This window comes from Caloenas nicobarica, chromosome 6 (genome assembly GCF_036013445.1).
Source record: "Caloenas nicobarica isolate bCalNic1 chromosome 6, bCalNic1.hap1, whole genome shotgun sequence".
Lineage (NCBI taxonomy): Eukaryota > Metazoa > Chordata > Aves > Columbiformes > Columbidae > Caloenas > Caloenas nicobarica.
This window is the reverse complement of record NC_088250.1, coordinates 14,332,060-14,348,419: the sequence shown is the minus strand read 5'-3', so window position 1 is coordinate 14,348,419 and position 16,360 is coordinate 14,332,060. Positions and strand designations below refer to the sequence as shown.

Genomic DNA, 16,360 nt, shown 5'->3' with positions numbered 1-16,360 from the left:
CATTCCGAACAGGTGAAAATTTTCTCTGAATGCTGATGACATTTCCTCAGGAGAAAACTTTCCTACCACCACCCAGCACGCGCTGTGGCTGCTCCAGCTGTTGTGATAGTATCTTACTAGATCATGGAGAAAAACAATGCAGCATTTCTGGGAGAAAAACAACAACAACAAAACCCAAACCAACCAAACAAACCAAAACAACAACAACAAAAACAAAACAAAAAAAAATCACACAAAAAAAAACCCCAAAACACGCAAAAACAAACAAACCAAAACAATTTATACATTATAGTGTGGAGGGTTTAGACCCTTTAGCCAAATTTTAAAACAGCTTGAAATATTTGGGGTATGTTAGGATGCATGAAACAGTGGCTGGGAATGCAAGATTTGATTCTCTAAGTTGTGACATCATGGAAAAACTTTAAAATGCATATCATGACACTAAAACACACGTGCTTTTAAAAAGAACACTAAACAACTGTCAGTTTTAGTATCTGAAATTTACTGTTTTTCCTGAGATGAAGACATTTAGAAGACAGATTCATTCTCCTACTCTTCTTCCCATTTTTTTAAGTTTCCGAAATTTAGCTTATTTTCCTGTGGGCAGCTCCGCCAAGTGGATCACTTCTAACCACAGGAATATTGCCCAGCTTTCTTTTCATGTGTCAAAGGTCTCTATATACTGTGCACATCTGTAAATGAATACTATATAGCCACTACTTGAGCATCCTGAGTCTGTTTTCAGTGCTTAAAGTAGAGGATTAGGAATTAATGGCTGTTGATCTCTACTTGTAATGTGGAAGGATGTGCAGTGCAACCTTTAGAAAGTCAGTCAGGGGTTTACCTGGTTATCTCCCGGACTTGAGTAGGTTTTAGTGCTGTCTAATTCTGAAAAAAGTGCTTCAGAACTTGATTGGGTTTTCCCCACTATTTTTTTTTTAAATTTTTTTTAACTACCGTAAACATCAGCTGTATTTTTTTTTTTCTTGGTTCTGCTGAAAAAGCCCTGCTTGAGCTTTTTAATTGTGTACAATAAGAGCTTTACTGGAGGCATGGAACTGTTAACTAGTATGACTGATGTATTTGTTGAAGTTGAATGAATATTTAAAGAAGCTGATGGAAAGGAGGTGCGACATGGAGAGATAGGAAACAGGGTTACCAGTCAAGGAAAAATACATTTCCTACCCTGTTGCTCACTTGTGATTATGCTTATTTTACTAAGTGTGATATTCAGCATCTTTCTAGATAAGCTGATCTTTCAACTTTCATGTAAAAAAAAAACCAGGGAGGAAGAAAACCTTTTCTCGAACATTTTATTTTTGAAAGAAAAACAACTTTGTTATAGTTGTGTATCTCAAAGAAATGTGTGGGTGGGAAGGCATAACCATACGTGCATTTCCCGTTTTCACCTTCAAATATGGTAAACAACATTTTTGCCTTGATTTGTTTTTTACTTTTGTTTATGCATCCAGACAGAAAATCTAATAAAGTCAGCACTAGAATAGCGAGAAAGAGTCAGTCCTTGTGATACGCTGATATAGGTAAAGTGGTTGGGACTTTTTTGAAAGTCTGTATTTAAACGGGTGGCATTCTTACTGAAAATATCTTTTTTCTAATAGAGAAGTGGCTCTGTTTTATCTGGGTCTTTTAGAGGAAGTACCTGTGACACTATCTATTTAGACTGCTCTTGTTAGACTTTTATTTTTAGATTTCCCCTTCCCCCTCTCAAAATACATGAGAGAAATTTAAGGCAACCTCATTGTTTTAGACAATGATGTGTGGGACATCCTCAGACATATGTCTGCAATGTTGTAGTTCTGCTTTTCTCTTTTTGTGTTTTGCATAACTTCCAAAAGAATGTAATTGGGGGATGGAGCGGGGATGGCATGTGTAAGTAAATTGCAACAGGCAAGGCTGTAAAGGCACCATGAATAAGCTGTGAAGACAGACATCTTTTATTTCCATCCCCCATTTTGCCCCCAAATTCAACCGCTGAGTCTCTCCCAATGGACACTAAAAGTAGTCCAGGAACAGCAGATTTCTCAGCAGGTGGAGTGAGATACTGCTACAGAAAATATATGGCTGCAGATCTCATAATTGGACTTGTTTATTTAAATGAGATTGTTTTCAGAATAAATAAAAGTACAGTATTCTCCATGAAAAAAGGTAAAACAGCAGAGGGGAGAGAAGACTGATTGATTGATTGATTGATTGATAAAATTTTTTTTTTAGTTCATCTTCTGGACACAAAGACCTGAGAATTATTAACTAATCTCCCAGGCAAATGTTTGACTGCAACTGGACCCTTAATACTCCAGAATGAACAAAGCCCACAAGACGTTGATTGCTTTTTTTTTTTTCCAGCTTCTGTTGTGAGCTCTTTTATTCCTTCTACAAAACAAAACTGAAACGTTTATAATTTTTCAGTTACATTCTTCAAATAATAACTAGGAAGTTAAAATATTTTACTTCTAATAAGTAACATTTTTTCAGTCTTGTGTCAAGCATTTTTAAAAATCTGTGTTAGCTGATGTGCCATCACCAGCCAGTGGTCACTAACACAGCTGCTTTAGCACAGACTTCTGTGCGGGGTTCCTCATTTGTAAGCAGCTTTAATGGTGGAACTAGAAAACTCACTGGGTTTAAGGTGCTAATACAAAAAACCAAGCCGTATTTTATTACACAGCAGGATGTATTGTTGCTTTTTTGATCAGATAGGTTATATGAGTGCAAAATGCAGGTAAATAACATTTTAAAATGGATTTTCTGTGGTACAGTAGAAACTTTCTCTATTTTGTTCTATTTTCACCTTGTAAGTTTTAACAGGAAACTGCAACTTAAACATCATCTGTTTCCATTCTTCACAAGTGATTCTCAGCACAGTGCTTATTAGAAATACTTGTGAAGTACCAACTGGGATGTCCCATTTCTGATCTGATGCTATTTTCTCCATTTTCTTTGTTGCACCAAAATAAACAATCTTAGGATTCCTTGTGCATGTACCTTTCTGGTGCAGTGACTTGCGTAAACAGTCACCTGAACTAAAGTAAAAAACTTTATAAGTTTGCTTTAGTTCTCTTTGGAGAAGCACAAAGATGTTCCGTTCTCATTACAGATGGAAACAGGCTGTGCTGTATAACCGAGAACCTGAAACAGAATCAGGAATGCGCTACTGTTTTACCGTTATAGAAGTAGCATCATGTAAAGTAACAGGCTATTTGTTTGTGCTACTGAGAAACAGAGTGAATTTTTTTGAATGAAGTGCCACGATGTTAATATATGTTGATTAGGCTGACAGAAGATACTTTTAGATGTTCTTCCAGATCGTTCTGTTAAAAAATAGGGCTGTGTAGGAGGAAGAAATACAACTAAAGTATTATTTCCCAACGTCATAGTGCTTCCAAAAGCTTGTTTTCCTATAATTGGTTGGTGTGAATTGGCAAATCTGGTGGTTCTGCCTGACCTCTCCCTTGGTAAGCCTGGCCCAAGATGTTCGTGGTCTGCTCAAAGACCTGCTCCTTCAGGCAGAATCCTCCCTGCCAAGTGGGTAAAGTTCACCGATACCTGAGAATCTGCCGTGAGTATTAAATGAATACCATGAACATACATCATTTTCAGCAAAATGTTCCCTAGAGCACACAGTATATTAATTAACTCAGGCTTCAATGGCAAATGAGCAGCGTAGCACTTCTTCCTATTCCTGAAAGCTGTTATTTCACTTTTATAAAGGAAGATTCATTGTGATCGGATTTTCTCCTGAATACTGTAAACAGTGATGTGACAAAGATGCGTGTTGCCATTAATGAGAAGGGATTGCTTTCAAAAGTTATCTTGGGACTAGAGCATAAATGAGACGTACAATCGTGAGGAGGACAATTCTGAGGATTTCTGCTTTTTCCTGATGTAGCTGTGGTGTCCCCATTGCTGCTCGGTTCCTGGGAGCTCACCTGAGCCCACACACAGGCCGGGCTACACCCCACGGAGCTGCACCTCGTCTAGCAGGTACCTGCCGAGTGCTCCAAATTTCCAGCTTAGTACTGGGGGGGAAGAACATCCCTGAGGGGAACGTCGTTGTGTTACTCAGAGACCCACAGCCTTGGCTCCCCAGGGACACTGCAGCCCGGCTGCTCTCCCCGAACCAAAGGTTTTGGCACGTGAGTCATTTATAAACATTCCTTCTGAAAACTAAGATGTAGTTGTTCACAGGTGGAGGTCATGTAGACTGTTGCATCTGTGATTTGGTTCCTAGAAGTGATCGGCAGCTCTTCCAAGCTGAACATCTGCCCTTTATGCTTTGTTGTCATGGCAGCAGCAGCACAAACCATCTCCTCGTGACTAATCTGCTCTGCTTTTCTCCATCGAGGCTTTAAACGGGAGAAAGAATCACAGACATAGTTTTCCCCCTTCCCTCCCCTGCTGCCTCCAAACATTTTCTCTTCTCATCCCTTTCCAGAACCACTGCTGTGGGGGGCAGGAGATGGACAGAGAATTTAACCTTAGCAAGTGCCTGTGACGTGCTGTCTCCCACAAAAATTCACAGCCACAAAGGCTGCTCTACTATAAAAATGAATCTAATTTACTGACTAGAGAAGTAAAAGTAATAATAAGGTAAGATGTAAATATGAAGGATTTTAACCTTAAAACACTGACCCTGATTTTAATATAATATCTGCATTTGTACCAGATTAATGTCAGGAAGTGATGTTTCAATGAAAGCAAGAAATAGAGAAGCAAGTTGAGAGCTAGCAGTAACCTCAGCTCCTTAGCTCAGTTTCTCAGCACTTTTTCAAGTGCTTGTAATTTTGTCAAATTGCCTGTTTCAGGTCAATGTTTCTTTTTGCCTCAAGACAATTTTGGAAATGTCAGTGGTCTGAGCAGAAATGCCACATTCTGTAGTTATTTCTCTAACGATGAGAGAATAGGGATTGTCCCAGTAGTCTAAATTGCCAGGTAGACCTGTCTTCCCACTAAGACTTCTGCTCTTTGCCCTTCCCAACACCTAAAATTGCCCAAATCTTTGTATTGCAAGTATGAGGCAGGCAAGTTCTCACTTCTTCCACTGATATTTTTGTGGCACAACTAAGATGTTTACATAAAGATGTCTCAGGTGAAGCTCAGAATAAAACATTTTCTCCATTTTATGACAACAAAATGAATCCCAGGGAGATCTTTCGGATGGGGTGTGCTCAGCTGCAGTGCCAGTAACTCATAGGCATAATTCTCTCTAGATTGAGTAACAGCACCAGGAATCTTGATCCTAACAAGTCCTTTGCTGTTCAGCAAACAGCTGCACAAGCCATTTGTAAAGCGTGCATTGCTTCCACTTCTCTGGCTGTTGTATTTCTTGTTATACATCAGTCCTTCATTTTGCCTCTTTTCAAGAATGCTACAGATTGCTTTTGAATGGCTTTTGTGTGCTAATTTTAATTATTTTATTATTGCTATTGTCATGGTATTTAGGAACCTATACCATAGCTCACCAGCCTACTCCACATATTTAGTGATAAACACTGGTTTCCAGCATTAGCTAATTTGACAAGTACTGCTTAAAATTGTAACACGATTTGGCTCAAAACACCCAAACATTGTGCTCAGATCATGTGTTGAGTTTGAAGAGTTTTGTGTGTATATGCTCACTGTGCCTGTATGTCTGTGTGTGGTGTAGAGGGGAAGGAAGAGGAGGGAGTTGTGAAATTTCGAAGCAGCGCTTGCGCTGGAGAGCAAAGCGGAGATGAAGGTGGGCTCCTGGTAACCAGCCTTCAGAGAAAACCAAACCAACGCTGTTCCCAGAGCCACCAGCAAAATGAAAAGATGTTTACAAATGCAGCTTCCTCTCCTCTTCAGGAGACCCAGGCTTCCCTCCAGTAAAGCCAGTGAAAAATCTTGCTAGTTTTACAGGGTACCCTCCCAGTTTACCTTTCTCTAGGTGGTGTGTTGGGACAAAAGGGACTGTGGCACCATATTTCAGTCGCCTTTTTCTGGCGTTGTCTCATGAAGCTGTCACAACTACCTCAAATCGCAAGTTAGGTGTCTGCAAGCACATCCAGCTCTGGGTGGGAGCCAAATGCCCAGTTCCAGACTTCTCATATGTTCAGCAATAAAACACAATCCGTGATGCTTTAAAAAAATTACACCCATAATGACATAATTTGCCTGCTCAAATTTAAGAACATTACAGCAGATACTGTCTGTACTGCGTGTCATGTATAGCTCATAGTCCATTAATAATGCCTGACGGTTAACAACAAGGATAAGATGACAGCTGGTGACAACTACTATAGCATTTTTTTTCTGATGTACTTGCCTCACTAATAAAGAAATAATCTGAACAGCTGAAGCTCAAGGCTGTGCAGCTCTATAGAACATGCAGCCCATATTTTAGCTGAAAATGCACTTACCACTTGTGTTGCAACTTGTAATTTTTAGAACATATTTTACACAAAAATCCAAAATACCTGTGTTACAAATTTCTTAAAGACATAGTTTAAGTTATTTGCTTTATCCAAAATAATAATAATAAAAAACTCAGTGCAAGAGTCTGGTCCTATTCCAGCCTATAGAAATCATTTTGGAAATCAAATTTTGAAACTCAATGAGTAGCTTTTAATCTAAATACAGGTTATCTGAGGTCTTGATATAATGGAGAAAGGCCAAACATTATTAGTGATGGAAAGAGTTGCTGGTTTTGTTGTTTTGGTTTGGGTTTTTTGTTTGTTTATTTTTTGTTTTGGTTTTTTTGTTTGTTTGTTATTTGTTTTTTTACCATTAGCGTAGTGAGACTTTGGCCCAGGTTGCCCAGAGAGGTGGTGGATGGCCCATCCCTGGACACATCCCAGGCCAGGCTGGACGGGGCTCTGAGCAACCTGATCTGGGTGAAGATGGCCCTGCTCATGGCGGGGGTGGCACTGGGTGAGCTTGGAAGGTCCCTTCAACCCAAACTATTCTGTGATTCTACAATTCTAACTAGTACGTGGTGGCTGTAACCTTGCTGTACAGTTGTTATAGGGATGCTTGAGTGTTTTGGCTTGTTCTGGAATTGTGACTCAGATCCTTGCTACCTGAGAAACCACTTAATCAGAAATCACTTAAAACTCACCTCTCTCTTTTCTGGAATAAGCCTCCTTTGCTTTGTGCTCTTCAGGAAGCACGTCATAATATAATTTCCAATCATGCCAGGACTTAAAGGAAATGGCTTTAATTCCAGCCATTTTCACACTGACTATTGTGTAGCCTCATGCATGTGTGTGCTCAAGGCCTGGTTACTTGCCTCTGTACACCAAATTTCCCAAAGCATGCAGTAAAAATTTTAGAATAAAATAAATGGTGTAAAGAGAAGAAGAAACAGCGAGAGACTTTAATTTTGTGGAGCCTGTATGTAAATGTATACCAGTCCTTCTGGATGAGCACATTGTGATGGTCTAACTGTAAAACGCACAATCTTTCAAGTCAGGAATACACCAATGCAACTGCTTGTTTCAGTGCCCTGAAATGCTCATCCACGTGTATGCTACTGTGGGCAAATACCTCTACAAAGGTGATACAGGTCTGTTGCAGGGGTAAAGTGTGCCAAGACCATGCCAGAAATAACAGGATTGACCTTTCTGTGTTTAATTCCAAAAGCAGTTGAGTAAATGTGCTGGTTTTAGTAGTACTGAAATTATGGATAGTACTGCTACACAAACCAGAAAAGTAATAAAAAGCAACTTTAGTTTCAAGTTACATGAGACTGCTTGCATAACACCAGAAGAAAAAGTGGTAGCGATGGAAATATTGTCACATTTTTAAAAGGCCACCATTAGGGATAAAGAATAGAAAGATACACAGCCATAAAGGGAACAAAATAATTGGCAAGGTCATGCTAGGATTTTCCAGACCTGTGTGTATGTGTGTATATATGTGTGTGTATATATATATATATATATATAAAAGAAAGAAAATGTTTTGCAAGCAATATAATTGTCATTTAAGTACTAATGGAAAACACCACCAAAGAAGAGAAAAAACCCCAAACTTTCATTAAACTCAGATGCATATCTGTTTTATGCAGAAGACTGATAGATGTCAGGAAGTAGGTGACTAATGAAGTGGAAGTCTGAGAATCCTTGCCTTAGATAACCAGTTATTAGAGAAACATTCACCCAGTCGAAATAAATATCATTTTGCAGAAGCCTAATGGAAAATCCTTTAAGCTATTCATAACAAATAATCCCAGCTAAGCATAAAGTGGCAAACATGCTAATGATTTACAGGAGTTCCTTTTTCAGGGCACTGCTTTAAGGCCAAAATATGCATGTCTGTTCCTGAGATAACCACAGCTAATCATAGTGAAATATCTGTATGTGTCTGAAAGGTGATAATTACGTTTGTAATAAACATGAACATCCATAAGCACTACACAGTATTATTTTTAAGAGCTGAGTGAAACACAGATTCACCTAGAGCTAAGTAGCCACAGCATTGTTGTATCTGAGCAGAGTGCATTAAAATGTGAATTGTTGTTCCACAAAGTAACAGACAGTGGTATTATTATTTTGAATTATCTTGCCAAAGGCTTGGTCTTCCTATAGCTGCTTGGAGTCTGTAGCAGTCAGGACAGCTCTGAGCTGTGCACAAGAACAAATGGTGTTCAACAGAGGTTGGGCACTGCCTTTAGAAACCAGTACGAATACACAATTTGTCATCTGAATGACCTACCTGCAGCAGCTTTCTGATTCTTTTCAGGTTGTGTATCAAGAGAAGATTCTTCTCCTGTGAAACCCGGTCCAGCTGTTCATCCACCTGTATCAGCAAATTCTGTAAAAGGATCGTTGCCATCGCTTCATTGTTGGACGCAGCCTCCCTAAAGAACAAATGGAGAACCACGCGTGTTTAAAATATGGTAAGAAGTGTCATTCTGTCTGTACAGAAAAATCATAATCCATTTAGGAATCTAGGCAGCAAAAAAATGCTTTAAATATACAGTGACTTGCATATAGTTAGAGGTTTGTGAATAATTGATTTTATTTATGTTCATGTAGATATGCAGCTATTAAGACAGTGTGAGGATGTTCTTAGCACAGGCTATTGCAGGGGTGTCAAACTCATTTTCACAGGGGGCCACATCAGCCTCGCAGTTGCCTTCAAAGGGCCGAATGTAATTTCAGGACTGTATAAATGTAGGAGTAGTTATAGTTATCCAGTCCTAAAATTACATTCAGCCCTTTGAAGGCAACCGCGAGGCTGATGTGGCCCCCTGTGAAAATGAGTTTGACACCCCTGGGCTATAGGGTCACCCAGAGGGGACACAACCAGCGTTTTCTAGTTTCTGGTCCAGTGAATATATAAATATTTTTAGCCTCCAAATAGGGCTTGTGCATACTGTCCCTCTCACTCTGTCAGTCGCACAGACATCGTTTGTGAATTTGCTGCCCAGTTTCAGGCAAAGTTGACACTGGGCTCAAAGTCCAAAAGACAGCGCGTTCTTACAAATTTCATCAAAAACTGGCAGGTTGGGAGAGGAGAAGGATCCAAATTAGCACCTCCGCTGAGGAAAACGGCAATAATAACCTGCTCCAGGAGGCAACAGCCAGATGGCCAGTCACACCAGGCACCAGATGAGCCTTCGCTCGGCCAAACTATTTGGGGATACAGGAAACCTCTGAAGCTGCTGGTGAAGGGTATGTAGGGGACAGAGGATGCAAAAACATGCAGAAACAGGCTTTGCTGGTTCTGCTGTTTATGGAACAGTTTGGTAGGTGAAGGTCGATAACATTAGCAAACAAAATAGAGGAAGATAGACTTTGGACTGCATGGCGTCCTTGTCCTTGGGACATTCTCCTTGCCCTCCAAATGGCAGATGCCTGTTTGAGACATGCCTGGTAAATCTTGCAAAAAGGAGATTTTGATGTTGCTCATGTTCCCATAGCCTCGTAAACACTGGCTATAAACTGTAAGGAAAGATAATATTCCTTACCAGATTTTTTTTGCAATAGTCTTGTGGAATTAGCTTGAAAAATTGAGATGTATCTGGTACAACTAATATAAACCTTTTTTTGGCATTTAGTTCTGAATTTTCTTAATGTAACTATCCAGTGGATTTGATCTAAATTTTTGCATAATTTCACCTTCTAGAGAAAAGTTCCTGCAACCGGCTGTCTTGTTCTGCAAAATTATATATCCAGCTTTAAATGTAGTTTTGGATAAATGAATCATTTTATGCTGCATGAGGTCAATGTGCAACATTTCAATTGAAAACTAACTTGTATTATTTTTTTTCTACAAAAATCCTGTAATACCATTAATTTTCTAGACCATTTTTATTGGTTTTTGTTTAGTAGTAAGTTCAAATGAAACCTCACCTCCAGATATTACTTAAAGTTTGACAGTTCAACATGCTAAATCCAGAACTACTGGAATACTGTTCTTGGAGTGCAGGTGCCTGCACAGCTCACAAATGAGCATGCTAAAATCTGCCAGATAAGTAAAAAATTATTTATGACTGAAATAATAAGAGAAGGAATAAATTTAATCCTACCAATCTTGGCTTTCTATCCATTGTGCGAGGAGATGCCGGATTTCCATGGGGAAGTTATCATCATAGAACTGGTCTACCTGCTCTAAAAACTTTATTTCCAGTTGTTGAACTTGACTCCATTGGGACATACTGCAAAAGAAAAGATTAAACATGTTTGCCATTGAAAGGTGAATACAAATTAATAATCCAAAGTGCATAAATTGGTTATTTTCATTGTAGTTCTTATTACATACTTAATACTTTATTCTGTCTTTCAAAATGGATGGTACTTGGCTAAAGTTAGTCAGGTAAAGGGAAGAGGGAGAAAAGTGAAGAAGACCATTAAAAGGGGTTGAAGCTCTTACTCATGGATGGGCACCTCTACCAATTTCCTTCCTTAATCTAAATGTTTTGGGGCACTGTCTGATGCTTATAAAGCAGGGAGCTTTACACAGCATCTCTTTCAAATCCAGGTAAAATTATTCTTATGAAATAGTGGTAGAAAGCTATGAATTTGCTCTCTTTTTAGTGAATTCATAACCACTCAAATTTTTCCTAAAGCTATAAAGGTTCTATGTTACTGTGCTGTTCTTAGAGCCCCAGATCTTCTGTTTGAACAGTACTGTTTGGATTACAACCTTAATTGTTTATCTAGCACTTCTTTTCAATTTTTAATTGCCACAGAATTCTCAGATTCGGTGTTACAGAAAGAAAAAAAAAAAACAAAAACAACAAAAAAAACCGCCAACACAAAATTGGGAAGAATAAGGTCATAAGAAAAACTGCAAGATGAGTAAGAGTAGCATCGCCCAATGACAGCCTCTGCAATTCTTGCTGAAATAACTATCCCAAGGAAGTTTTGGCTGTTTATTGATTTTACTAGAGATTGCACAGCAGTAGGTCAACATATTACATCTGTTGGAACACTTTTGATAGAAATTTTGATTATTAATTTTGATAGGAGATTTTGTAAAAATGGATGTTTTTGTAGAAAGTTGACCTTTTTATAAACAGCTTTTCTATTTCCAATTCTGAATCACAGTTTCAGAATGCCAACAGTTTGAAGTGGAGAATACATCACATATTTAATGCTGTGGTCTTTCATTTTGCATTTTCTTAAGTCAGAGGGGGAAAAAAAAAATGAAGTATCTCAAGGTGTAACAGAGTCCTGAGTACTTACTCATGCAAAAGTAAAAGTGACAGGTTTTAGTTTCTCCTTACCAAAGGCTGGATGGGATGGTTCTGTGTGTGGTACGAAGGACACTGTTTAACGTCAGTGGAAATGTGCCCAGTGACATTTCCCTCGTCTTTATAACTTCCATTCAGAGAGGAAAAAATACTGCCTGAACATTTACTTTGTTTCTTTAAATTGCTGAAAAGGAGTAATGCATAGGAGCTTTTCTGTTTCACTGTCTTTATTGCTATACCCATAGTTACAAAGAATCACAGACCTTATTTCTTGAGATGCATACAAGGAGCCAAATCATGATTCATTAATGACTCATGCTCAGAAAAAAACCCATATTTAGATGTGTGAGCCTCTTCACTTTCAGTGCAATTTCAGTGCCAATTTCTGGTGAATTCTGTTATTACAATATCCTAAAAATATTACTAAGAAAACTTAATATTATTATCTAAAAAAGGAAAAAAATACATTTTGCCTAGGCTGCAACCCTTCCAGGCCTTCTCTGTAGAGTGCAGGGATGCTCACATGCTTGCAAGGCACATAGGTACGGTTTGTAAAGGGGGTTTTGTGACATGCTCAGTACAATACATCCTGGCATTTATTTTTCCTTTGTGCGAAAGGAGTCGCGTAACAAGCTAAAAAGCTCAGGTGGTGGTTATATTATTCTGGACTCTGCCAAAGGCAGCTAGCAGAGATGGGTGCCATGTAACAGTATTAAGATGCAGTTGATTGCAGTAGTGACGGCACAGCTGTTTGATGTTCTATTTTTCACGTGGCCAAGTGCTCACTTAAATGAATCATAGAATCACAGAACAGTTTGGGATGGAAGGGACCTTCTGAGCTCCTCCAGTGCCACCCCTGCCATGAGCAGGGCCATCTTCACCCAGATCAGGTTGCTCAGAGCCCCGTCCAGCCTGGCCTGGGATGTCTCCAGGGATGGGGCATCCACCACCTCTCTGGGCAACCTGGGCCAGGGTCTCATCACCCTCAGTGTAAAACATTTCTTGCTCATGTTCAGCCTGAATCTCCCCTCCTTTAGTTTAAAACCATCCCTCCTTGCCGTGTTGTAACATGCCCTGCTAAAGTCTGTCCTCATCTTTCTTATCGGCCCCTTTTAAGTAATGAAAGGCAGCAATAAGGTCTCCTCTTATATCAATCACAGAATAGTTTGGGTTGGAAAGGGCCTTCTAAGCTCATCTAGTCCAGCCCGCGATGCTGTGGGTTCTGTCTGAGCCCCTGTCTAAGCGCAGCACCTACACCAAACCCTCCGAGAATTTCCTCCCGTCCCTCCGGCCGGGACCCGCTGCCCTTCCCCAGCCCCTCTCCCCCGCCAGAGCCGCAGGACGGCCCGGCCGCCCCCACTCCAGCCCCGCCGGGATGCCGTCCCCCCCTTCCCGAGCAGCTCCACTCGCCTGTGCCCGCGGCGGCTCCTCCAGCCCGGCGGCTGCTCCTGCCCGCTCCCCCCCGCCGCACCGGCTTTATACCGCGCCCGCCCCCGGCAGCGCCTTCCTGTGCGTCAGCGCCCGTTCCGCCGCCCTGGCACCCCGGGGGCTCCGCACAGCGTGTTCCAGCTGCGCGGGACTGCCCGGGGAGGTGTTGGAGAAGCAGAAAGTTAGGGCGGTTATTAGCTTGGTGCAAAAGTAATAGCGGTTTCGGACCGTGAATTTTAAACCGTTATAACCAGGCTCAAACACATCTTTCTTAATCAAAATAGGAACCATTATAATCGACACATTTTTGCCAACAAGAAGTAAGTTTGTTTATTCCTGTAGCATAAAAATCCATGCTTCGGGATTTGACAAACTCTTGGAAAGCATTTTCTGCATCCTGGTGGTTGTGGAAGCATTTTCCCTGCAAAAAGTCGTCAAGATGCTTGAGGAAGTGGTAGTTGGTTGGCGAGAGGTCAGGTGAATACGGTGGATGAGGCAAAACTTTGTAGCCCGATTTGTTCAACTTTTGAAGTGTTTGTCGTGCAACATGCGGTTGGGCGTTGTCATGGAGAAGAATTGGGCCCCACCAGCTTCCTCACGCATGTACTCACTATCTGGCTTCCTTGCACCAAGGAAGGTTTAGATTGGATATTAGGAAAAAATTCTTCCCGGAAAGGGTTGTCAGGCATTGTAACAGCCTGCCCAGGGAAGTGGTGGAATCACCATCCTTGGAGGGGTTTAACAGATGCAGAGATGAGGTTCTTAGGGACACGGTTTAGTGCCAGAGTTAGGTTATGGTTGGACTTGATGATCTTGAGACTCTCTTCCAGCCAAAATGATTCTGTGATTCTGTAACGAACACTAATCAGAAAATCAAAGAGCAGTGCTTAGAGGAGCTTGGCAGTAGAACATAGAGATGTCACACACCGTTGCTTCCTACAGCAGCTCCTGCTGTTCCTCATTTCAGGCAGTACCTGGGATGCAGGAGCTTCTCTCCAGGATAAGAGACTTGGTCCCTGCCCTCGGGAGTTAAGGATCCAACATTGTACCTGTAAATGATATTCTTACAGTAAGGGTTATGGCAACAGAGACATGCTCCAAGTATTTTTTCCCTAATGTAGTACATTACTGGAAAGAGGATTTCTAGAATAGTAGGTGCAATAATGCATAAACCAAAGTGAGTGGAAAATGCTAAAGTATTACTATTTCAAATCCATCTTAACTCATTACAGAGCTTGAGTGGTAGGACTGTGGTTCTGGTGTGATGCGAAGCAGCTGCAATCTGCTGTAAAGAGCATCCTTTTGAGAGACAATTGTTTTGTCATATTTTGTCTTACCAGAAATCTCAGTCACGAGCAAAGCTTTTCTGTGCCAGGCTGTGCAAACCCGAAGTAAGAGGTGTGCTCACAGAACCTGCTTGGGAGCTGACTGAGTGGTGGGACACAGTGCTGGGACGAACAAGAAACCTTGATCAAGAGAAAAAAACACATGATGGAAACGCAGGTCAGAGGAAGGTGCGTGTTCCTACTGATGTATAATTGCATTTTCCAGATAGAGCAGAGGGAGAATTGAAAGTGAGGTGAGAAGCTTTGCTAGACAGGCAGCTTCTAGAAGATCATACACAGGTGCCAGCAGCTGACCTGTGTCTGAATGTTGGCTGGGTAAACATCTTATTCACTGTACGCATCCTTGAAATGAGATTCAGCGTTATCTTTAATAGCATTTAGGAATTTTTCGGGTGCGTCTGTATACAGAGAATCAAGATCATAACAGAATTCTGCAAAATCCTGATTTATAGAATTGTATAGTCCAGTGCATATTTCAGTAGATTATTTATTTCTGATATTCTTTTATGTTGTAGCCTTGCATATTTGTTCATTACCTTTTTCAAGCGAGATGAGGATGTAAAGTACTAGAGGATTTCCTTCAGCCTTTTATTTTTTTTTGCTAAATGACCACAGTGCAAAATCACATTAGATTTACAACCCAGAAACAAAAGCTAGGTGTGTAAGGCTGGAGGAATGCTTCTGTTGCTGACCAGATGCACATCTAGTCCCAAACTGCATTTTGACTTCTGTAAGTGAGCGTTCTTGATTCTGATTTGACTCAGCTGCCACTGGCTCAAAAGAGCTGACACTACAACAGAATGACGATATTTTCCCTGCCTTCTGCTGGGAACTGGGGACTAGAGTGAATGTCAGACTTGATCTTTGAAGAGGTCAGTCCCCAAATACAGCCTGGGTTTGGCAAGTCTCTGCTCAGACCTGCCATCTGTCCTTTAGATTTCAGCTGCACTTTACCTACGTTTCTGCTTTTGTTGACGGATATCCTGGTATTTCATTCAGAATGCATACCTTCACACTTTTATAATCATTCTGTAAGGCTGCATACTGACATTTTGCATATGTGATAAATAATCTTAGGGATCAAATTTTGTTCTCTACCATTTGATGAATCTTCATGGTTCTGACTGATTTTTGACATGGTTTACTGTGTTAGCGGTAAGCTTGCATAGGTACCACATCGGGGCATTGAATTAGTAATTTGAGGACCATCCAAGAAATAACATTGATTACTAATTTGATTTCGTGTTGTCACTAGGGGGAACTATTGCACTGTACTTTTTTTCTTTAGCCTTTAAATAAATATTGGTAACTATTTTTTTTTTAGGTTAAGTACTCGTTCTCTGGGCATCCGTACATAACTGCTATCTGTAACGCTAAGAAGACAAGGTAGTTCATACCATTCCAATAAAATAAAACAGTAACAGGTTTCCAATTCCCTTTTTGCTTGCTGTTTCTCTGCTTAACCTAGAAAAGAAGCTACATGGTAGAGTGGTTGCTATTGAGACGATACTATCTGATGCAAATACCTATTCAGGCTTGCTTCAAGAGTCCAGGAGAAAAAAGTTCAGTTAGGTGTCATTCCCAAAACCTAGAGGTCGTTCTTCATCTGAGCTTGAGAGATTAATTTCTGGGAAGATGGCAGGAAAACAGGACAATGATCCTCACAGCGAGGGATGCAGGAAAATGAGTGGAGTCGCTTGTGGCATCACAGTGAGGCGGGGGGACCCCTGGGGCTTTACAGAACCTTGTTGGAGATGGTGGAAGGGACATGCACTTTTTTTTGGAGGAGGGGAATAAAGAGGCTTGTGGTCCCAGGTCACGGTTAATCTCACTCATCCCACTTCACCAGCGTTTCAGCAGCGATTGAAGCAAGAATAAGAAGCAAGTGTTTAAATTAGGTGGGCTA

The 16,360-nt window shown here is 40.6% G+C and overlaps 1 protein-coding gene across 1 annotated transcript in view; it reads right to left on the bottom strand.

Moving 5' to 3' along the window:
• STAT4 (signal transducer and activator of transcription 4) overlaps window positions 1-10,641 on the bottom strand; it is a 35,861-nt gene extending 25,220 nt beyond the window's left edge. The window contains exons 1-2 of the mRNA XM_065637455.1: window positions 10,514-10,641; window positions 8,695-8,839 (exon numbers count right to left, since the gene is read on the bottom strand). Coding sequence (XP_065493527.1) covers window positions 8,695-8,839; window positions 10,514-10,641 — 273 coding nt within the window. The remainder of the gene's footprint in view (window positions 1-8,694; window positions 8,840-10,513) is intronic.
• Between the last annotated feature and the right edge of the window lie 5,719 nt (window positions 10,642-16,360).